The sequence below is a fragment of the Megalobrama amblycephala genome, linkage group LG11 (assembly GCF_018812025.1).
Source record: "Megalobrama amblycephala isolate DHTTF-2021 linkage group LG11, ASM1881202v1, whole genome shotgun sequence".
In the NCBI taxonomy this organism is placed as follows: Eukaryota; Metazoa; Chordata; class Actinopteri; order Cypriniformes; family Xenocyprididae; genus Megalobrama; species Megalobrama amblycephala.
Genome location: NC_063054.1, coordinates 593,255 through 617,643, shown reverse-complemented (window position 1 = coordinate 617,643; position 24,389 = coordinate 593,255). Strand labels below are relative to the sequence as shown.

General features: G+C 38.1%; 1 protein-coding gene across 3 annotated transcripts in view; it reads left to right on the top strand.

The window, feature by feature from the left end:
* Positions 1-6,754: 6,754 nt before the first annotated feature.
* Positions 6,755-24,389, top strand: part of arhgap18 (Rho GTPase activating protein 18) — a 28,151-nt gene continuing 10,516 nt past the window's right edge. For 2 of the 3 annotated variants that reach the window (XM_048208202.1, XM_048208200.1), the window contains exons 1-4: positions 6,755-6,929; positions 16,206-16,420; positions 19,388-19,623; positions 24,167-24,227. In XM_048208202.1, the coding sequence (XP_048064159.1) occupies positions 6,820-6,929; positions 16,206-16,420; positions 19,388-19,623; positions 24,167-24,227 (622 nt within the window). In that variant the 5' untranslated portion in view covers positions 6,755-6,819. The remainder of the gene's footprint in view (positions 6,930-16,205; positions 16,421-19,387; positions 19,624-24,166; positions 24,228-24,389) is intronic. The other variant, XM_048208201.1, reaches the window with a different exon arrangement.

Genomic DNA, 24,389 nt, shown 5'->3' with positions numbered 1-24,389 from the left:
TGTTCTGTGTTTATATGCGTTTTTCCCACGATCAATCAACTATAAATAAGAAATAATAATAGATAGACCTACTGACGATTGTAAACACTCAAAATATTGCACTGATTCAAGTTGCCCAAGATGTCACATCTGGCCTAACTGAAGAACACCAAAAACTCACTGCACTAAAAAACAGACCAAATGCGTTAGCCAAAATAATCCAAATAGGCGAAAAGGCATGCATGATATGAATGCAAGATGAAAAAAAGAGTACTAAAATCCTGTAACTCATCCCATCATGATTCGGACACAAATGCTTCCTCAGATCATGTGTTGTTGAGGATAGTGTGCCGTTACTGATCATCTGCTGAAACAATCTCACAGATGCACACTGAAGGAGGAACACGAGCCACAACTACAGAGCAGATCACTGAGACTGGAAGACTATAAAATAACGCATAAATATAAAAATAAGTAAATATAAAAAAAGAGTCCAAATATGCTGTATTTATACAATGTTATTTGGCAAGCACCCTGATGAGCTACTGTACTTCTGCTGAGCATCCAGTGTATATCTGAATGCTCCCTGTGGTTAATGGTTATTATTGTCACATCCATCACATTTGTAAATGGCAGCGAATCACATCATGACAGATGTTGGAGGTCACATGACGATTTCAACCTGGTGCATGTAGCATGTCCGTACTCACTACATTGTTAGTCTGTATGCAAACTACTCACATACATGCTTTCAACTTAACAAATACAGTTGTAAGAAAAAGTATGTGAACCCCTTGCAGAATCTGTGAAAATGTGAATAATTTTAACAAAATAAGAGAGATCATACAAAATGCATGTTATTTTTTGTTTAATACTGTCCTGAGTAAGATATTTTACATAAAAGATGTTTACATATAATCCACAAGACAAAACAATAGCTGAATTTATTAAAATAAGTATGTGAAGCATTGATTCTCAATACTGTGTGTGGTCACCTGATGATCCACGACTGTTTGTGTGTTTTGTGATGGTTGTTCATGAGTCTCTTGTTTGTCCTGAGCAGTTAAACTGAGCTCTGTTCTTCAGAAAAATCCTCCAGATCCTGCAGATTCTGCAGTTTTCCAGCATCTTCTGCATATCTGAACCCTTTCCAGCAGTGACTGAATGATTTTGAGATTCATCTTTTCACACTGAGGACAACTGAGGGACTCAAACTCAACTATTAAAAAAGGTTCAAACATTCACTGATGCTCCAGAAGGAAACACGATGCATTGAGAGTCGGGGGGTGAAACTTTTGAATTCAAATATCAAGGTAAATTGTACTTAATTTTTCTGCCAGGAAACATGCAAGTATCTTCTGTTGCTTCTGAATGGCAATACCAAAATGAAAAACAATGATATTTAAACAAAATAAGAAAAATTGTGACATCTTCATCCTGTTCAAAAGTTTTCACCCCCCGACTCTCAATGCATCGTGTTTCCTTCTGGAGCATCAGTGAATGTTTGAACCTTTTTTAATAGTTGAGTTTGAGTCCCTCAGTTGTCCTCAGTGTGAAAAGATGAATCTCAAAATCATTCAGTCACTGCTGGAAAGGGTTCAAATATGCAGAAGATGCTTGAAAACTGAAGAATCTGCAGGAGCTGGAGGATTTTTCTGAAGAACAGAGCTCAGTTTAACTGCTCAGGACAAACAAGAGACTCATGAACAACCATCACAAAACACACAAACAGTCGTGGATCATCAGGTGACCACACACAGTATTGAGAATCAATGCTTCACATACTTATTTTAATAAATTCAGCTATTGTTTTGTCTTGTGATCTAAATGCAAACATCTTTTATGTAAATATCTTACTCAGGACAGTACTAAACAAAAAATAACATGCATTTTGTATGATCTCTCTTATTTTGTTAAAATGTTTCACATTTTCACAGATTCTGCAAGTGATTCACATACTTTTTCTTGCCACTGTATGTGTTCTAAGAACATTTTGCTTACGTTCACATTAAAGTCCCCCTGAAGTCAATAATTTTATCCCTTAAAACTCATCTTTGATCACCAAAATTACATATTTAAATGATTTTTCCTTGAAAAAAAATCTTTATGCCTTAAAATAGCTTGAATGTAACTCTACACTCTTGCCTCATTTAGTATACGTGGTTCTATGAATATGCAAATTAGCCCCGCCTCCACTGACTCGCACCAGCTCAGAGATCCACTTGTTGACGATCACACATTGACATGATTGGTTAAAAAGTAGTTTGTGATGTCAGAAACACCAGAGATTTCAAACAGCGTCTGTAGTTCACTGCATTTTTAATGAGAAAATACTTAGCAATGGTGTTGACTGATGAATTTGCCTTAAAGCACATTAAAAACACCACATAGACATATAAACAACATTAAAAACGTGATTTTCATCACAGGGGGACTTTAAGTTAGAAGTTCAAGGCAAGCGTGTAAACCTACTTTTGCGAACTAGTCCTAGGTTTTTGGCCCAATTGGAACCAAACCAATGCAGCAAGATTCTCTGGCTTCTGATTGTAAATAATTATCAAAAGAAAAAAAAAATTTGATTTTTGAATTTCAATTCACGGTCCCTAGGGGCCGCCAAAATGTTAGAAGTGGGCGGAGCCTCTTTTACTAAAATGGCTATAACTTGTGAACGGAATGAGATGTTTTCACCAAACTCAGCACACCTGTGTAAGAGCTCATTCTGTGGTCACATGAAAAAGGAAGTGGAAACTGGCCACTTGGTGGCGCTATAACACGGAAAAAATTAATAAATAAACTTAAATTAAAAAAAAAATACCTATAACTACGCAACCCCGAAGTCTGATGGACATGAAAATTGGCATGCGGTGTCTTTGTCCAGGGTGCCAAGGACATTTTTGAGGACATTAGCGTTTCTTGAAAAACGCAGCCAGTGGCGGCCAATGAAGTTTGAGCATCTATCAGACAAGGTTAACGGAAGCCGATCATAACAAAACTTGCTGGGCCTGTTTGACTCACGACCCTAGAGGCCTGTGAGAAATTCAAAATAAATCAGCCACCGGGGGCGCCTTCACGTTTTTCACACGCGTATAGGATTGTGTATCACTTTTTCACACACCCACGACATTCACACCACATAGTAGAACTCCTCATTCTGAGCGACTTTTCCTCTAGGACCGACGCTGTCCATCGAATCGCTCGTTAAATATTGGAGATTATTTCAAAAACCAACTTTGGCGAACTAGTCCTAGATTTTTGGCTCAACCCCGATAACTGTTAAACAGCTTTATAAACCATATATTTCCTATGGTATATATTAGCTTATTGCACTTCATTATCAGGCGAAAAGTAAATTACAAATTTTCAGTTCACCTAAGGCAATTGATGCTTAATTATTAATTAGTCAGTATTTTAATTGTGTCACTGACACACCATGTATGGTTGTCTTCAAAAACCTCTAAAATAATTACTTATTTTAAATTAGTTATTGTGTTTATGATTAGTTATTATAAACACAATCGTAAAACCATACGAGACGATGTGTGTTTTCTGTCGTTCTCAGTGTTCTCTCAGGCATTATTATTGAAAATCGGTCTGATAACAGATCAGCTATCAAAATAAGCAAGCTCTTCTGTTTTCACTGCACCGTATGCTCACACATGACAACTCCAGCAGCTTGCAGACGCTCATAGAGTGACAGACATGCTGAACAAACAGCTCTGATGGTAATGGAAACGTGTGATTGTGTTCGGAAGAGCGTTAAGGAACTAAACTAAATAAATAATGGTGTCCAGTGTACCTGTGTATACCTCCACTCTCAGCTCGGCCTAAACACAGCCATCAGCGCTCATGGGAACTTCACTGTGGGACGTTTTTCCGGAAGGAGGATGTAATTTAATCTCGACCCTGGGGCACTTTGTTGACACACAAAAGGCAAATTACAGGCAAACTTCAAACCTTCCAACAAAACGCTTACATGTTTCAACTTTAGGTTTGTATTGACTCACCAAATCTTCTGATATGCCCAGAGCTTTTGTGAAATGCTCTTGACTTTATCTACATCTGTATAACAATGACATCAGCAAAAGTATGTTTCTGACTGGAAAATCCCCAGGTGTGTCTGAGATTGAAAACATTCTAGTTATCATTTTGTCTCCAATTTCTACAGAGTACAGTCAGGTTTTCACAACAAAATCCACCCAATTGCTCCTCAAAACTGGGCCAAAACGAGCCCAATCGCATTTCAGGGGGGGTCCCATGGTAAAAATCGCGTTTGGGGGGTAAAATTAGCTTTTTTGGCGGGGATCCCCTGGTAAAATTTGCATTCCAGTGACTAAATATTGTGTTATTTTGGGTTGATTCAACCCGCTGACATGAAAAACAGTGTAAAAGTAGCCCAATTCCACGTGAAAACCGCGGAGCCCAAAGAGCTCAGAACCCAAGAGGCGACACTTTGATACTTTTTGGGAAACAGTCACTAGATGGCGCTCCGGTAGCGCGGCCGCCATTATGGGGTGAAAATACTAACTGGACCATTGAATCCTTCACATCTCACGCACCCAAAATCTGCGAATTTCACTGTCAAATCAGAAGCGCAATAGAACAGTTTTTTAAATTAAGTCATCAGTAAATTGTATGATCCTACAGTAAATGTTGTATTGTCTTAATATATATGTTTGATTTTACCAGTTGTGGAATCCAAACATTCATCCATCTGAGGTAACGTAGTTAGCCTACTTTATTGAGTATTTCTATTTTATGCAACTTTACACATTCATTAATAGTAAATTAATGATAAATTTAAGATCATCATGTTTGCAGCGAACAATATATTTCAGACCTAGTGGAGTAATAATAATAATAGTATCACTAGGTCTGAATTGAAATAGACTATTGTACGTTTTAATGGATCACGCTACAAACATAACGATCTTATAATACATGATGCATTACTGTGTCCGTTATCCCATAATTCACACTTTTGGACACTTTTGCTTTAACGGACATTAGACAACACTGCAAAATCAAGCTGTTATATTCATATATTTATTGTCCAACATTCCCAATTTTTCTGATGCATGTCCTTAATTTAATTTCACATGTTGGTATTAATTCAGTGTTTATAAGCCTTTTAAAGAATTTTAACCCAAACTGACTGGGTTTCTAGAGAGCAAAAGTGGAAGACTTAAACACAAAGTGTGTAAAATAAACTGTTAAAAGGATTTGATGATCACTAGTGATAGTATTTTATTCTGTGTTGTCATCATTCAGGATTTCAGCTTTAATGTACGTTTTGTTTTAACAAAGCAGCTGATATTGCCATAGAAACTAGTGGTTGGATTCCACAACTGGTAAAATCAAACATATATAAGACAATACAACATTTACTGTAGGATCATACAATTTACTGGTGACTTAATTTTAAAAACTGTTCTATTGCGCTTCTGATTTGACAGTGAAATTCGCAGATTTTGGGTGCGTAAGATGTGAAGGATTCAATGGTCCAGTTAGTATTTTCACCCCATAATGGCGGCCGCGCTACCGGAGCGCCATCTAGTGGCTGTTACCCAAAAAGTATCAAAGTGTCGCCTCTTGGGTTCTAAGCTCTTTGCTTCTTGTTAGTGTATATTCTTTGCTGAGCCAAAAGTTGCGCCCCAAATGACGCACTATACACTATACACTTATACACTATGTTTATGCACTATGTACTCATCCATGTAGTGCGTTCTGTATAAGGTTATTTTGTCATTTAACATCAGAGTCTGATGCCCCTTCCCCTCCACTACGTTATTAAAGCTGCGACAGTTGAGTGCATGAAGTGTCCAATATTCCACACTTCGTTTTTTCCGTTAATTTAGTGCATCATCCGGGTATTTAAAGTGTACTTTTTCAATTTGGTATTTTCAGTGTGAATGCACTACTTACACTATTTATACTTAAAAATGTCATAGAATAGTGCACAAGTACACGAATTGGGACGCACCTAAAAATTTCACTCGGCGGCCATCTTAGAAACGGCATTCAAGTGCAGCTCTCCTATCTCTTTGAATGAAGAAACATCAAATTGTCCAAAGCTCATATTTTCATATTTGAAATCACCAATAAAATCAGACAACAACTGTCTCATAAATTTAGTTTCTAAACGCTCGAATCATGACAAAAACGGTATTTTTTCAGGCTGGATCGAGCTAATGCGCCTAACGGCCGCTGCAGTGTCGTCATGACTTTACCAATCAGCGATTGGCTCTTATTTAGAAGGCAGGAATTATTCCGCCATATTGCGCGTTGCACTTTCTTCCATTCAAAACAATACATCTGCCTTATTTTCTAATTTATCCCATTTATAATTATGAAATAATAGTACTGAGAGAATATTGCTTTATTCATAAGTTATTTTTCATAGATATGAGGTGCCATTATTAATTAATGGAAACAAAGTCATTAAATTAACACACATCAGCTGAGGTAAATCACTGGGGATCATGTGCAACAGTATATAAACATGATTTAATCTCTGAGGGACTGACTGAAGTTTACTGAAACGCTTCATCAGTTTTTTTAGAGCAGCATCCACCGAATTCTACTACGATGGATATTATGTGTACGTAACGTTATTAATATTCATGAGCCAAACCAATGTCTGCATTTCAGCCAATCAGGTGGGTAAGCGTGACATAACGTGATTAATATTCATTAGCCGAGTCTTCGCCACGCCAGGATTGGTCATGACACCGCCCAGGGGGTGGAGCTGCATGACTCTGATTATTTATGTTGTTAGGGGAGAGTCGAGCGGCAGTTCGTCCGAAGTTACACCGAAACTTCCTCAATAATGTGGAGCTGAAGATGAGTCGCCCGCAGGACGAGCAGGGTGTCGTGTTAACCGCGTACACCAGCAACACTGAAGCCGTGCTGACCGCCGGCTGTAGAGAGCAAACGGAGTTTCCAGGAGTGAGGTGAGGATCGCTCATTTATTACCCAGAGCAGTGTGCACTATTTATGGCAACCGTATCCTAGGGCTGTGTCTCCAAACCTAGTGCTCAGCGTCACTAGATAGGCAGCTCACTAGCCTAGTGTTCGTCTCTGAAGGGGCTTCATCAGGTGGACAGATCTGTGGAGAGTTTGTGGAACAGTTTGTTAAGCTGGTAATCTAATAATGCTGAGCTTTTAGTTTTTGTGTGGTCAGATCTACTTCTGAGGGATCGTGTAGTATTTTGGGAGCTTTCTTAAACCAGATCGTGTCACTTCTACTACAGGCTGTTTTGTGTTTGCTGCATTTTTAAAAAAGATGTAAATTCTTGTTCCACTTTCTCTTAATGTTGACACAATTTTCAGGTTAAAAGCATTACTTAAACCATAAAGATAACAAAAAATCTATCTATCTATCTATCTATCTATCTATCTATCTATCTATCTATCTAATTTTCAAGCCATTTCAAGTTTGAATGTGCCGTGTCACGTGACATAAAGTAGTGATATCAAGTGGGTGGGTTGTTTACTTTTTTTTTTAAACCAATATTTTTATTAAGCTGGACTTATCACATGACTTTCAGTCCCCTCAAACCAAACCCAGAATGTGTGTGTGAAGTTTCAGCTCAAAATCCCCACAGATAATTTATTATAGCTTGTCAAATTTGCCCCTATTTGGGTGTGAGCAAAAACACGCCGTTTTTTGTGTGTGTCCTTTAAATGCAAATGAGCTGCTGCTCCCGCCCCCTTTCCAGAAGAGGGCGGAGCTTTAACAGCTCAACAACAACAAAGCTGGAGAATCTCACGCAGCCAAAATGAGGATTGTCAGTAACGGTGTTCAGCCTTACATTGTTCAAACCGGAGTCGACACTGATGGAGAGACTCAGGAAGAAGTTACAACTTTTAGACGTTTCTGAATGGTTAGTGGATAAATTGATGTAGTTGCTGTGGAGTTGATTCAACTCATCCACTAGCATGTGCCGTCATGTTCATCTTTTGTATTGAATTGACCCTCGTTTGTGAAGCAGTCCGGCGTAAAATGACGGCATGTCAACAACACTCGACTACAACAACTCTTCCTCTTCTCTAAAGCAGCCCAACATGGCCCCGCCCCCTTTGTTGTGTGTTCTCGGGGGCGGGGTTTATGTAAATTTTAGGGTTTGTGATGTCATTAACCCAGGAAGAAGCTCGTTGTAGTCCCTACCAGCCATTAAAAAGTGATTTCTGTAAAAGAAAATATCTCTCTTTGCATTGAACTTTGAGTGCCGTAACTTTGCAGATGTTGTTTATGATCAAACAGCAACATTACACACTAACTAAAGTTAAAAAAGTCAAATCATAATCAACTAACCCTTTAAGCTCAATTATCTGTCATGGTGTATATTGAGTTAGCTTACTCAATATTACAAGTTAAGTGCAATTATCATGCTTGTTTAATACAAAACCAAAATATAAAGCTCTAATCTTGGAGTTTATCATCTAACTTTTTTTTGAGTTCTGTTATCTTATTAGAGTTTGTGTTCAATGACTAAACATCAGCATGAAGTTCTTCATCTAGATGTCACTGATGTAGCTATTTGTATCATGATTATTAATATCTCAACGTATTTGAGTCAACAAATCATCATGAAAGGGAAGTTACACAAATCTTCTCTATTGTGTTGTATATCAGAGTGAAACGCTTCTCAAACAAGAACAAATGTAGGGCGGGGCTTGATTTTGTCTGTGGGGAATTGATTGGATGGTTGTGGTTTGCTATTGGTGGATCTCATGTGAGTGACAGGTTGCCCCGCCCTCATCATAAGAGAAGAGAAGAGATGCTGCAAGAGGGAGGAGAAGATATTCTGATTCAAGATTATGAGGAACATGAAACAATAATGATGTTCAACTATATAATTTATATTAAACGCATAAACAATAAGTCAGTTTTGATTTCATGGTGATTTTAAGCTGAACAAAAGACAGCTCAGAGATGTGTCTGGACCTGACTGGCAGGTGGTGAAACGGGACGCTGGCTGTTGTTTGTGTCCTCAGATGGAGCACAGGTGTCCTCCTCGCTCCGCAGCTGCGAGCTGAACTCCCGCGTGGATTGTGCCGGCCGGAGCACAGCAGCGCAGGCTGCCTGAGGAGAAGGTTTCTGTGTGTGTGTGTGTGTGTGTGTTTGTGGCTCTGCCAACTGGCCTTTGGCTGTTTGCTCGGGCATCTGCTTTTTGCTAGTTGTTTGCAGACGGTTTAGATTCAGCATGAAAGCATGTTTAAAAAATGAGTTTCTATATTTGGATCTAACAGAAGACTCTTTGTGAGGATAGTGCCCCACAGAGACACGACTGTCATATTTCAGCTCAAAATCAAAGGAAGAAATGATATTTTGCCTACTTTATATAAGTAAACTTTTTTAGTATTAAGATTGTTTTGTGTTGTGACGACATTGCTGTATTATAGTTATTTATTTCCCCACCAAACTTTCGAATGATTGATTTAATTTCATGCATCTTTCAGCGGCAGAACAGGACCCGAATCGCAGAATCCAGTCATAAAAATGGAATTCCTGGAATGGCACAGAATTTGGCAAAATCTGGATGAATAAATCAGATGTAGGGCTGCAGATATCAACAGATACACACAAACTCACAGATCTTCACCGCAACCCGCCAAAATAAAAGTTCAGTTAAACTGTGACAAATATTAGTGCTGTACAGTAGAATGTACTTCTCAGAGTATTAATAATACAAATACAGTTTATTAAAACATTTGTTAAGGAATATCACAAATCACACAATTTTTTTGTCCATGTTTAAATTTAAACTGTTGGGCAGCATTTTTTGCCAAAAACTTAAATTTGTTAATTTCATTTGATTAAATTGTAAACGATAAATTAAATTGTTAAAGTTTTATGTATTCATTTGATTACCACCATTTTTGATAATAAATTTGTAATAAATTATATATAAACAATTCAGAGAAATAAATATGGACAACACTGAATTTCAGAAAAGTCATTGTTAAAGTTTTATGAATTCAAGCGATAAGATTATTGCTATGCTTTTCGATTATTAAAATGTACAAAAACCATTAAAACGAAAATCAGAAAAATGGAAAACAGAATTTGGAAAAAATAAAATGGAATTTGTAAGAAAATAAAGCACGTTTCATTTTGAGTAGTCGTGTGCGTACACTCATAATGTGGTTGAATTTAGGCATCTCTATAATGAACGTACAGTATCTATAAAGGCAAACTGCTCCGTGGATCATGGCATGATGTCGGAGTATCTCTGTGAGGAAGGGTGGAAGGGTGTGTGTTGGTTTTGTGTTGTTGTGTTTGATGGTTTAACCTGTGCTGACATGCTAAACATCGCTTGTCTTTCCATCTTGTGTGTCTGCACCATTACATAATGAATATTTCATAGTGCGCGGCATGCTTTGTGTGTGACGTCTGTGATGGGCGGTGGACATTCAGCAGGTCAGAACTGAAAAATGAACATAAGACACTATACTTACAGCAGTGTCAACAAGCACTATCTATCGTAGGCTGGCCTTTATCACTTTTCCATTGACACAGCACACAGATGTGCTTTGAGAAGTTCACTTCATCACTGTAAAAGCTGAGATTACGTGTGATATGTGACATGGAAATCAAGTCATATCATTGTGTTTCGTGTGCATATCAGTTCTGTCTTTGAGAATTAGCTTTGAGTTCTTCCTGCAGGAAGCAAAGAAACAAAAGTAGGCTGGAAATAGTTTCCGCTCATGCTGAGACATGTAAGCTCTCAGACGGCTGTGAGAGATAGTTTAACGCTGAGTTGATTGTGCAGATGTGATAAACCATAACCTGAGCATCGCATTTTTCCGTCGTTCTTGAATGGAGTAAAGGTCGCTCTACACGGTCCTAATGTTTCCTCAGATCACGCTCCGACTCCTGAGCTTTTTGAGCCGTTCCCATGGAGACACCAGCAGTGAGTCCCACAGGATCAGGAAGCCCAACTCATATTCCACAGCCAAAAAGAGACTTATTTCCTGTAGAGGAGTGTGAATCAGTGATTTTACTACCATTAAATGCAGCTCTGTTTATTATTTATTAAATTTGGTAAAAAAAAAGGCCGAAAGTTAGAATCTTTTTCTTTATAAAACACAATGAATATTAATCATAATGATAATTTCTCATTTAATGAACACATACAGAAGTACAAAAGACTATATAGAATTTCTTACTATTAACTTAGTTATCAACAAGTAAAATAACATACCTTATTAACTAAGATATGAAAATCGCTAATGAGAGTAGTGAGACGATATGAAAAAAAGAAACCGGTTCCATATAGAGAGGCATGATTCTGGACAAACTGAGAATCATACTTTTTTTTGTTTTTGTTTAAAATAGAGATTCTCCCATGATTCTGAAGTAAAGAGAATAGCATGTAATTTACTAGAGATTCAGACAAAATGTTAATTGCTGCAGTCTTAAATTTTTTTTTAAATAATTTGAATTATTTTTTTGAAAATCGGTTTGAGTGAATGATTCAATGACTCGCTCATAAAGACTTGTTTCATTACTTTTTGAACGAATCTCTTGAATAAAAGATTCCATGGCTGCTTTTAAGTCCACCCCTGCGTCCCAATGTGCATACTAACCACCCTATCTGCCCTAAATAGTATTAAATATTACTAATGTTACATACTAGTATTTAGGATGCATAGTATGCACATTGGGGCGAAGGCAAATTTTTTATGCTCTCTCGCTTCCTTCCATGTCTTTTACTAGGATGTACATCAGAGCGCCCACTACTGGCGAAACCCTTGAAACCCTTTTAAATGGAAAAAAAACCCTTGATCACTGAAATCTGATATGTATGGAGCCCCGGACATGACATGCAGGAAAAAAATAGTAGGCTAAAACGTGTGCATGGTTTACTATTTCTTTCCCTCGATTTATAAATCATGCACATGATGATTTATATGCACATGTCATGTGCGGGGCTTCGTAGATATGGGACTCATTTAAATATTTATATTTATTTCCCTTATAAATTGCACCATTCTATAGGCATATGCTTGGGCTGTTTTATTTATATATATACAGTACAGTCCAAAAGTTTGGAACCACTAAGATTTTTAATGTTTTTAAAAGAAGTTTCGTCTGCTCACCAAGGCTACATTTATTTAATTAAAAATACAGTAAAAAACAGTAATATTGTGAAATATTATTACAATTTAAAATAACTGTTTTCTATTTGAATATATTTGACAAAGAAATTTATTCCTGTGATCAAAGCTGAATTTTCAGCATCATTACTCCAGTCTTCAGTGTCACATGATCCTTCAGAAATCATTCTGATATGCTGATCTGCTGCTCAAGAAACATTTATGATTATTTTCAATGTTGAAAACAGTTGTGTACTTTTTTTTTCAGGATTCCTTGATGAATAGAAAGTTCAAAAGAACAGCATTTATCTGAAATACAAAGCTTCTGTAGCATTATACACTACCGTTCAAAAGTTTGGGGTCAGTAAGAATTTTTATTTTTATTTTTTTGAAAAGAAATTAAAGAAATGAATACTTTTATTCAGCAAGGATGCATTAAATCAATCAAAAGTGGCAGTAAAGACATTTATAATGTTACAAAAGATTAGATTTCAGATAAACACTGTTCTTTTGAACTTTCTATTCATCAAATAATCCTGAAAAAAAAATATTGTACACAAATATTTTGTACAATTGTACACATTAAATGTTTATTGAGCAGCAGATCAGCATATTCAGAATGATTTCTGAAGGATCATGTGACACTGAAGACTGGAGTAATGATGCTGAAAATTCAGCTTTGATCACAGGAATAAATTTACTTTGTCAAATATATTCAAATAGAAAACAGTTATTTTAAATTGTAATAATATTTCACAATATTACTGTTTTTTACTGTATTTTTAATTAAATAAATGTAGCCTTGGTGAGCAGACGAAACTTCTTTATAAAACATTAAAAATCTTAGTGGTTCCAAACTTTTGGACTGTACTGTATGTGTGTATATATATATATATATATATATATATATATATATATATATATATATATATATATATATATATATATATATATATATAAGAGAGGAAGTCCTCAGGGAAGTTTGCGGGTGTATGTCTAAAAGTGGAATTAAACACAGCCGATGACTCACTCATAAAGACTTCACTTGTTTCATTACTGGATGAATCAACGTTTTTGAATGAATCTCTTGAATCAGTGATTCAATAGGCTTGTCTGAGATGCATCGGCACTGCGCAGACCGATCGCCGTATGACTTCAAAGTACCTCAAGAAGTGATTGGAGCGTAAACGACTGCTTATGCTTTTGAATCGCTCATGCGGTACATTGTCGTGCATCTCGAACAAACCTATTGACAAATACATTTTTTTTTAATGTATTTCAGTCACTTGTCGCCACCTACTGGTGTAACGATTTACTTTAATTTTGATCACTACTGTAGACATCAGTGTTTATATCTGAACTATAAACTTATAAATCCAGTACTTCTGTGATGATCTGAATGATTGTAATACAGAAATAATGATACTGCGGGTTCATTTTAAGCTAGCCATATAGCAATTTTTAAACAATAGTTGGTTTAAATAAAACTACCCAGCAGGTTGGGCAAACATTTAACCCAACCGCTGGGTTAAAACAACCCAATTCGCTGGGTTTGTCCATTTTCAACCCAACTTGGGTTGTTTTTAACCCAGCATTTTTTAGAGTGATATTAGTGCATGCATGCATACTAAATATAAATAATATGAACACAAAATGACATAACAGATGGAAAATTAGAAATGTATGACCATTGTAATATTAGTTTAATTGATTTGAGTACTGTAAACTCTGATGTTTGACTTATGTACTGTATTCGTTCAAGTATTATTGATACAAATTCCCTTATAACTTAAAAAGGAGATAAAAATAACACCCCCAAAAAGTGGGAACACAAGTCAGTTTAACCTGTATATGCAATATTGATTTAAATCGAAGACCCATCCTGCATTATATCCCATTTTCTTCACTTTGAAACGCATCACATTATTCAAGTTAAGTGTGATTTGAACAGATCTCAGCAGTTCATCATGAAAGCACATGTTTTAACACGGTCTCCAAGCAGCCACATTCCACAGGTACACTCTCGGTCGTCATAGCAACAGCTTATACTCCTGCATTGCTTCTGGCCTCTGGACTCGACTCGAACCACCATCAGTCTGTCCTGATTCACACGTACAGCGCTGTGAGGACACACAATGTGTTAGTGTTTTGTCTGCTATAGACTGCCTCTTTGTTTGTGTATGCAAAACAAGAAACACGGTGACGCTTGACCCTTTCGTCCTCTTTCTCTTTCTTCATCTGCAGCGTTTCAGTCATTTCTACCTGACCTTTAGCATGTAGAGTCCACTGAGAGAAGAGCTCACTCCCCCAGTTCCCCACAACTCCAACCCTGGGTTAATAGCTAAACCATGAACGTCAGCGTTTATGACCGAGGAAAGGTCGTGGATTTTCCCCCTCTCATTCAAGATCCGTGTATTTGAAATGAATTATTTCAGACGTCACTATTAGCCGCAAATGCAAATCACCTCAACCAGCGTGAAGAAGAAGTAGGATTTGTTAAAGAGTAAATGTTTGACAGAAATCAAATGATGCAGGACCTCTGCCACGAACGTTGCAGGTTCAGACTTAAAGCAGCCGTGACCCAGAAACTGGAGAGTTACTTTCTGCTTGGTCACCGTTTTCCAGAGGAGCAAGAGCGACTGCCCTCATTGCATCCTCGGTGTACTGTAATCTTTGGATACAAGCCTGATATGAACCAGAAAACTGCTTGCCGACATCAAGTAGCTCTCGTGTGCAGCAGCGGTGAAGAGTGCTGAGCTTTTATTTATACGTTCATCCTGATCCTGAATAAACTCAGAGCTGTGCGTGTCCTGCCCCAGAAAACAGGCAAACAATCAGCCTCACAATAGCATCTTTATTTCCTTGTTTTTGGGACTTCCTGTCTTGATCCCGTTGGCAGGATAAGCAGCGGGAGCTCTTCATTCCTGCTGTGTCATTCATCCAATGAGAAGAAAAGACTCAAAGAGTCATATTCCACACTTCTGTAGACTAGTGCAATGCTAGTCAAGGTTTCTCGCACCGTTTCCACTTTCAATGTTCTCAGCATGATCTAAAAGATCACACACATTCATAAATGAAATCTGAAGCAGTTTTCTTGCTTTTACATAGTTAAAAAGTCATGCAATTTAGGAATGCAACAACTAATCAATAAAATGGATAATAATCGTCATCGAATTTGATTATCGATTAATCACGACTTCGCTGTGCTTGGAAAACATCAGTCACGCACATTACAGTTCTATGGACGGTCATCAAATTAATTGAAGAAATAATGGACAGATTAATTGATTTATTATCAAAACAATCATTAGTTGAAGCCCTAGTGCAAACTTTGCTTCGCAAAAAGATCATTTGAACCGGAGGAGCCATATAATAATCACATTGTAAAAAACGTTATGGTCACACTTCAGTTTTATGGTCCAATTCTCACTAATATCTATGACTTTTGCCTCAATAAACTCCTAATTACTGCTTATTATTAATAGTAAGGTAGTTGTTAAGTTTAGGATTAAGGGATGTAGAATATGATCATGCAGAATAAGGCATTAATATGTGCTTTATAAGTACCAATACACAGCCAATATCCTAGTAATATGCATGATGATAAACAACTAGTTAATATTGAAAATTGGTCCCCAAACTAAAGTGTGAAGCCCTGCTGTTGTCTTTTTGTCTGCCTGAACTATTAAGACTATTAATTAAGACATTACTAACAGGTAAAGTTAATTTAATTAATATATAAGTGCATATATTTAGTGAAATTCTCCTCTAGAGTTCATTTCTCTAGTGAACCAACATGCTGCGGACACTGAATGACTTGCCTGAGGTAGATGTAACGCTACGAGAGATATTATTCTCCAGCTGTTTTATTGATGTCTTTCTGCGGAGAGATTACACGTTAACATATCTATGCATAGATTGTCTGTTCTTCTCGCACTTTTTCTTGTTGTGGTGTTAGCAAACAGCATTGCATTACTGCACGCGCCCCCTTCTGGACTGGAGTGTGAATCACCTGTGACTGACTGTATTTGTGATGGTTTGGGATGAATACATGTACTGTTACACCCCTATTATATGATGATTTGGTTTGTTTGACATCTCTGTCTCTCTCTGTGTTGATGCAGCCGCAAAACCGGTCAGTACAATGTTCAGAGGTCCAAAGGCCCCGTGGCGGCTCCGGGGTCAGGCTCCGGCTCGGGTAAGGCCCCGTACCAGCGCTGCAGCTCCCAGGACTCTCTGGACGAGCAGGTCATGGTGGACTACTTCAAAGAGGTAGAGATCATCCAGCGCAGTGGAGACGCAGAGACGCAGGAGGACGTGCAGCTGAAGGTGGCTGACGGTGAGTGCACTACAGCTGCAGTACACTTGAGAGTGAACAGAGACGGTGTTTCGGCTGCGGAGCTAATGGGTTATTGCATTGAATACTTGCGTTAATGATATTATATAATTGTTAATGCGGATGAGCTATACTGTGTTAAGAATTATGACCAACCATATCGTCACTAGTCGTGTTTCCATCCACCTATTTTTATGTGCATTTTGGGATATCGTAAATGCATAAATTCTAAATATAATGCGCTCAAATGAGTCAGATAAAAGAAGACATGCACATAAACTACGAATAAATCCCTTGATGCACATCAAAAAAGTCATGTGACTTTGTGATGGGACGGCATAACTGGACTAATCAGTGGACCGATCTCGTTGAAAAGCATCTGAAATGTTGTTTTGGTTGTTCTGAAATGCCTGAGCCAAAGTCTGTCGTCAATTCCCTCCCAGAACTCTCTCACACGACTGCGTTCCCAAACAGCAGCCATCCGTCTCCGAAAGCAAGATAACATGACTGTGTTTATTGCATTTAGTCTGCGCACTCTGAGGTGCAAGTAATTTATTACATACTAAAATTATTAAATACAGTGGCTTCTCCTACTGCAGCAACTTCCATTTTTATTACTGATATTTAGTGCCAGTTTATCAGGAAGTGAAGATTTGTTCTCTTGAACACATAGGATGGAAACGCTGCTTTATTCACAGATGTTTTATGCACTTTTCAAATTTTGCACATAAGTTAAATTCTCAACTTTGGATGGAAAGCACAGCTATTGAATCTAATTACATGAGGAGGACTATCGCATTTAAATTCAAATGATAATTAATCAACACAGAACCCGCAGCTATAAACCAGTGTTGCTTTACGATCACTGATATACTACTTATTATTTAATATTTATTTATTATATAATAATATTCATTTATTTAGTTTTAGTTGTTTTAGTACTTCAAATTTAAATGTATATGAAAAATGTTGCCTTAGCAACTAGCTGAAATAAAACAAGTTTAAGTTATATTTTATTTCATTTAGTTCATGTTTATTTTATTTCAAGTAATGACAATTTAGTTTTAGTAAATGATAATAGTACTGAAAATTTTTGATTTTGATCATTTCTTTTCTGGTGAAAGTCATGCATAAATGAAGAAGAAAACCAAAATATTAAATGTAATGGATGAATATGTACTGAGTAATCCATTATTTTGTCGAGATTTTCACCTGAGATTTGGAGGCAATTTACAGGGGTGTAAAAATGACTTTAGAAAGATAGCAGCATCATTATTTAATTTTTACACAGAGATTGGTAGGTCTATTAGTAAAATCTGTTGACTTTAGCTATTTTTGTTGCATTAAATGCCAACAGTGACAGTTTTCTGCACATTTTCACTTGTAACATATTTATATTATATATTTATTTATATTATATATTTGTTCTTCAGACATTCCTCTCTAAATACAATAAGTATCAGATGTATGCAAAGTGACCCACATTTGGTTTCCGACCATTGAAAATGGGTAAAGTTCAACAATTTACTCATGGAGCCGCATTGCGATACCCATATCTCTGGGATTTAACCATACAGGGCCTTAAAAATCAACATACTAAAAAAAAAAGTTTATTAAAAACCAAAATCTAAAAGGATATTAAGATATCTTTAATACTTCTTGAGTTATAGGTATGCAGACTTGGGGGAAAATTTTCCATTTTGAACTGTCACCATTGACATTTAATGCAACAAAGTTTGCAAAAGTCAACAGATTTGACTAATAAACCTACCAATCTGTGTGTAAAAATAAAATAATGATTCTAATGTTATTTTTACCTCCCTGTAATCTGACTCCAAATCTCAGGTGAAAATTGATATTTTGACCCTCCTCTACAAAATAGTATATTCAATAATCATTCATGCATTTAATATATTTTTTTTATCATCATTTATGTTTGTAAAATCAAAAATTTGAGCCAGGAAGGTTTCAGGAATGATTATTTTTATTTGACATGGAAAGACCCTGCTGTGGGTTCAGTCTGAATAGGAAGTGTTGGTGGGCCTGTCTCTGTATGACTTACAGCTGTTTTTAAGCCATTGGTGAGTCATTCACAACATTATTTTAGTTGCTCCATGTAAAAGCCTTTATTGCAGAAGATTGTGATGACAAATGGGTTTCTTGTACATTTTCAACATATTTTCTGCTGAGTTCAGCATGCCATGCGAAGCAAGATTAAAACATGACTTGCACTCACACTTCTGCCAGACTCCTGGCACACACCGCTCCGCTCGATCCGGACGGTCCGCGTGAATACTGAATCCTGATCCTTAAGTGTTAAACTTCATATTGCATGTCTTACATTCACTTTTACCTTTAAATAAATAATAATTTCTTAGAGAAAAGTCTTGCATGTTGTCTGCAGAGTGGGCTCTTAGGAGACTTTTACACCACAAAGTTTTAATTTTTCTAAAATGTGTTTGATTTGTCATGATTTAACACATATAATATTGTACCAGCATTAAGCAAAGTGTTTAATATTTTCCACGTTTTTAAATTTTTTTAATCTAAACACATTGCACAAGGCAGTGTATGTTTATATTCCACCATGTTTAAAGACAATAGGCTTAACTTACAGGAAGAACCCACAATAAAAACCACAGACACAGATCGGTCATGACATCTGCAGGAATTGTTTGGTCCCTAAAGGAACGGCTAACTGTGACTTCCTCAACTCCTGTGAGCGTCTAAGTTAGCGGAAGAGGAAGATATTTCTGTTTCCTGTCAGAGCTGAATTAACGCCTTCCTCCTCACCACGGCTGTGATGAAAATAACACATCATGACACATATGTCATTTATAATGTCTGATTTATAACGAGGTTTTAAATCACTGATGAAAATAAAACCATCTTGGATGGCCTCAGATCAGCTGACGGCGAGTGTCAGAAATGTCCAGGCTTATCTTCATATCTTCATGTTCTGTTCTGCAGAGGGTGAGCAGGAGGAGGCGTGGCTGATGGAGGCGGGGCTAGCGACGCTGTTCGACGAATCCGCTTCAGGAGGCGAGGACAGCATCGTGCTGCTGTCTACTCTGACCCGAACGCAAGCGGCCGCCGTGGAGAGGCGCGTGGAAACGCTCAAACAGACGCTGCGCAAGCGGAACAAACCGTATAGTGTCCCAGATGTCCGAGAGATCTTTAAACCATCACCTGATTCACAAAGTAAAGTAAGTCATCACAGAATGCCACACATTAATGCTTTTCCTGCCCCAAATACAGCAGGTCATGTGTGTATGAATGACCATACGTGTAGAACAAAGATGTATGAACACGTGCATTACAGTTTCAGTGTAATTTAGCTTAATGAACAGCATCAATTACAAGAGAAAGTAATTTCATCCCTCAGTATATAAAAGTACAAAGTTGTTTTTGGGCTCTACCAGAGCAGGTTTTCCTGCTTGAATGTTGATTATTTTCCTCATATTCTCCATTGTTGCAGCTCCTCTCTTCCCAGTCTGTCAGTAACGCTCTGTTTAGTTCCTGTCTCTATGAAGCCCCTCCTTCTGAAAAGCACAATGCGCTCTGATTGTTCGGCTGGAGCAGTGTGTTGTGATTGGTGTTTGTCCCGCCCCTTACCATAACCGCCAGTTTCATCACACTACTAACTAACTCAACCAGGCCCCGCCCCTTTATTCTGCGTATTAATTATTTAAATGAGGAATATTTTGAAGAAAACTGATGGAGTTCAGAAACACTGACACTGATATAGAGAAGAACTCCTGCTGGAGGGACTTTGGAGGAACTTTTTGATGATCAAACAGCAACATTACACTCTAAAGAAAGATGAACATGTAAAAAAGTAGAATAGGACCCCCTTAAGATGGATTGACAATTCTTTTAAACATAGACCTTCTAAAGAGAAGAAAAACTGAACTTGCACCAGTGTAAATGATGAAGAGCTTTTTCATCTCTGTTAGATGCATAAACAAGTTACCAAACAATGATTTGCTTGACTGGGATGAATGTAATAAGAGACAAATTTGAATCGGTAAACTAATACAGATCAGTGTGTGTCGCTGTCCTGTGGTTATTAAAGAACAGTCAAAAATGGTTTAAAGCATTGCAATGTGATAAAGCTTCAGTAGGAAGTTCATGCAGGACATCCAACTAATGACTGGAGCTTTCTGACATTTTTTTACAGGCTGTTAACACTGTCACCAATTACACAGTAGTTCCCTGTTAATGAACATTTCAGAACAGTGTAATGACTAACTGAGAAAATTCCAGTTTGATGGATCTGCGATAAATCACCAATGTCATTTACTGTGCCATTTTGAGTGGTTTATTAAGGAAAGCCATAAGCGGTGATTTATGTTTCTGCTGAACGCTGCATTAAATAATCGATTTATAAAGTAATGGAAACAGTGCATGAAAACGTCTTGTACATTTACTTCACTAAGCATGACCACAAATGCAGTCAGATGTATTCACTGAAGCAGAAGCAACACTGGAAATGAACCAAACAAACAAAAACATATATGGTGAAGACAGAAACTGGTGAAAAAATTGAGTGAATGTGAGAATGAAGCTACAAGAACAAAGCCTGATGATCATGTTCTCCAGCTTGATCTGAGAAGATCCACACAGCATCAAGAACATTTGACTGTCTAAAGAAAGCAGAGGTGGGGGACTAGCGTCACATGACTTGAGTGGAGTCTGACTCGAGTAGCAAATTTAAGGACTTGTGACTTGCTTGACTAAATGATGAAAATGACTTTGACTTGAGAACCAATGACTCGAGACTCGTCTTGGACTTGTGGAACAGGTGGAACTAATCTATCAAACAATGATAATAAATGAGAAGTTGGAACAAAGGCACATGGAAAACAAGAAAATACAAGAATAAACCAAACATAACATTACCCAGAAGGTGCATCCTCGCACCATAAACAGAAACTACCTTAGTGGTGGGACAAATACAGAAAAAGGTCTGTTAGAGAAAATGGAAGAGTCCATGGGGGAGTCAACCAAAGGAAGGACCAGGGTGGAGACGATGGAGGGAGGAGCCAGGGAGTGACCCAGAGCAGTTTCAAGACAAAGACCCACGGCAGAAGAGATAAAGGGAGGAGCCAGGAGCCTGCCCAACTGAGGTGGAGCCTGGAGAGGAGAACCCAGGTGGAGCCGTGGAGGTAAAGACCAAGGATGACTGAGGCCGAACCACAGGCTTGTGTGGCCGAGGTGGACACGGGCTCGGCAGACCTGGGTGGAGCCAGTGGGAGTGAGGACAAAGGTGGAGCCAAAGGAGTGGAGGGATGAGGTGTAACCGGAGGCCCTGAAGTCCGTGGCGCAACCAGGGTGATGACTGTCCAAGGTGGAGCTGGAGGGACGAGGGAGTCTGGCGGAAGCCTGAGGGATGACGGACCATGGTGGAGACGAGGAAGTGTGGAGCCAATGGGGCGACAGGCCGAGAAGGAGTCCAGGACTCGGAGGCCTGAGGTGGAGCTAGGGGATCAGCACAAAAGGGTGGAGCTAAAGATCCGGAAGCCCAAGGAGGATCCAAGCAGCTGGGAAGAGTCAATGAAGGAGGAGCCGAGGGGCTGAAGAGTGTATGGAAAACACATGGGGAGGAATCAAATTTAGTGCTGGGAGGAAGAACGGAACTCTGCTTTATAATGTCCAACTCCACCAGCGCTCCCTCACAGATGAACGTTGATTCCAGCTCACACACCTGGTCCGACTTGGCAGGCTTTGGCTCCGGGACTGTGGAGGGCTCTGGCTTGTAGTTCATGCACGTAGCGAGTGCAGGTTTGAGCTCTGGATCGAACACTGGCTCAGGCTCGAGCTCCAGGACTGACATTGGGGCCGGCTCACACACCTGGTCAGACTTGGCAGGCTCTGGGTCTGCGGTGGGCTCAGGCTTGAGGTCCTTAACGGGCTTTGGCACTGGCTCTGGGATTGTGGTGGGTGTGTGGAGTTCAGGAGTTCAGAGGTAGGTGGGAGATCACTGGGACGATGATTGATAATGGCAGGATGGTGGACATAGGCTGAGGAGGTTGTGGTTGACTGGGAAAGTCCTCCTCCTCTTTCATTTTGCTCACAGTGAATGATAAGCCACCCAGCCACAATGCATAATCTATGAACTGTGCCAGCATAGCTCCTGCTGGCAGCAATCGGAAAAAGTGGTCATCTACCCTAAACACAGATCTTCAATATACCATTGCTCCAGGACACCAGGTGGCTGAGCACGAGGAACTCCTCCACATAGTCTTCCAATGGACAGCCTTCTTGTGAGAGGGAGGGGGAAAAAACTGCTGCTAGATCCATCTTTTGGGTCTGTTTTTCTGTAAGTGTTGGTTGCAGTAATTAGAGTATTTGCAGGATCTATTTGCAGCAGTCAATTCTATTCACAACTTAGGTTAAAATAACAAACACAGGAGCTCAGGAAAACAGGAAAACTCAGGAGAATAGCAATCCAACTAAACAGTGCCGAGAACAGACAAAGATTGACTCAAACTGAGGACTATGTATACTAGGGTTGTATACTTTTTATGTATACTTTTTGACTGTTTTTCAAACAAAAGATTTCCTGTATCCTAGCTCCAAGAAAGGTGCAATTTGGAGGAGGAGAAATTTAACTTCCTCTTCTTCTATGTGATTGCTGAAATCTCACTATATTATTGGTCCAGATAGCCTTGTTCTTCTGCAAGGTAGTATGAGTTGTTTGCTCATAAAGCTCCCTCTCTCTCTGTCCCTCTCATATGTGTGTATATATATATATATATATATATATATATATATATATATATATATATATATATATATATATATATAATATGGATATATGGATTGTTCTAGAAAATTCCAGAAAGCTCTAAACAGTTATAGAAAGTTTTAGGAAGTGCTAATTAGTTATAAGCAGTAACGTTTGTTATATGGTTGTAAATTTTTTTTTAAACTTAGAGGTATTGGGGCCTTTTTTATTGTTTTTAAGTAAAAGTTCATCCATTTTGTAATACAGGAAATCTTTTATTTGAAAAATAGTCAAAAAGTTTAAAACCCTAATGTATACACACAAGTTGACTGAAAGAAAACAAGAGACAGGTGGGGCTAATCAATCAAACAATGTGTAACTATGACAACAAATGAGAAGTGGGCACATAAAGAATAAAGGCACACGGAAAACAAGAAAATACAAACATAAACCTAACAATATGACATTTACTGTAAAACTAATATAATTAATGTTTATGCATCACACCTGTGCATTTACCAGTCATCTGTTTTTACCTCCTTCTTATAATTATAATTATATTAAGTATTATAATAAATTATTATTAATTATTATTGTGAATGTATATAAATAAATAGATTGTGGCAAATATAAACTATACTTGTTTGTGTTATTTGGTACTCCTAGCAGGACTTGACTTTCTTGGTTTGTGTGACTCGAGACTTGATGTACGGGACTTGTGACTTGCTCCAACCTCTGATAGAAAGAGTCACATGATTAGTGTCACTGATTTACTGACACTGGATTAGTCACCTAAAAATGCAGAATCTGAAAGATTTCCAGATTTCAGTGGGGTCTCTGTCTGTATTGCACACATATTGATGAATGGCACTGAATGAATTTGTTTTTAACGTAACATCACACTCTCCCCTGGGATCATGTTTTGTGCAATGTGTATGTGTGTGGTTCAGTGTTAATTTATTCACCACACATGCTAACAGTTTGCTTCTTTCTCTTGTTCCTCACTCTTTCTGACAAAGCAGGATGAGGCGGAATCCACAGAAAGAAGTGGGAGCAGTAAACTGGAAGTGGAAGGACTGGGTATGTGTCATGAGTTGAAGCTTGTGTTTTATGGCATTCCTCAAAATGCATTTAACATTCAGCGTTTAACTGCAAGGCAGAGCAAATCGAAATGGCAAAGACACCAACACACAGAGGAAAATGCTGGAATGTCCACTCCTTTTATTCTTTAAAGAAATGTAA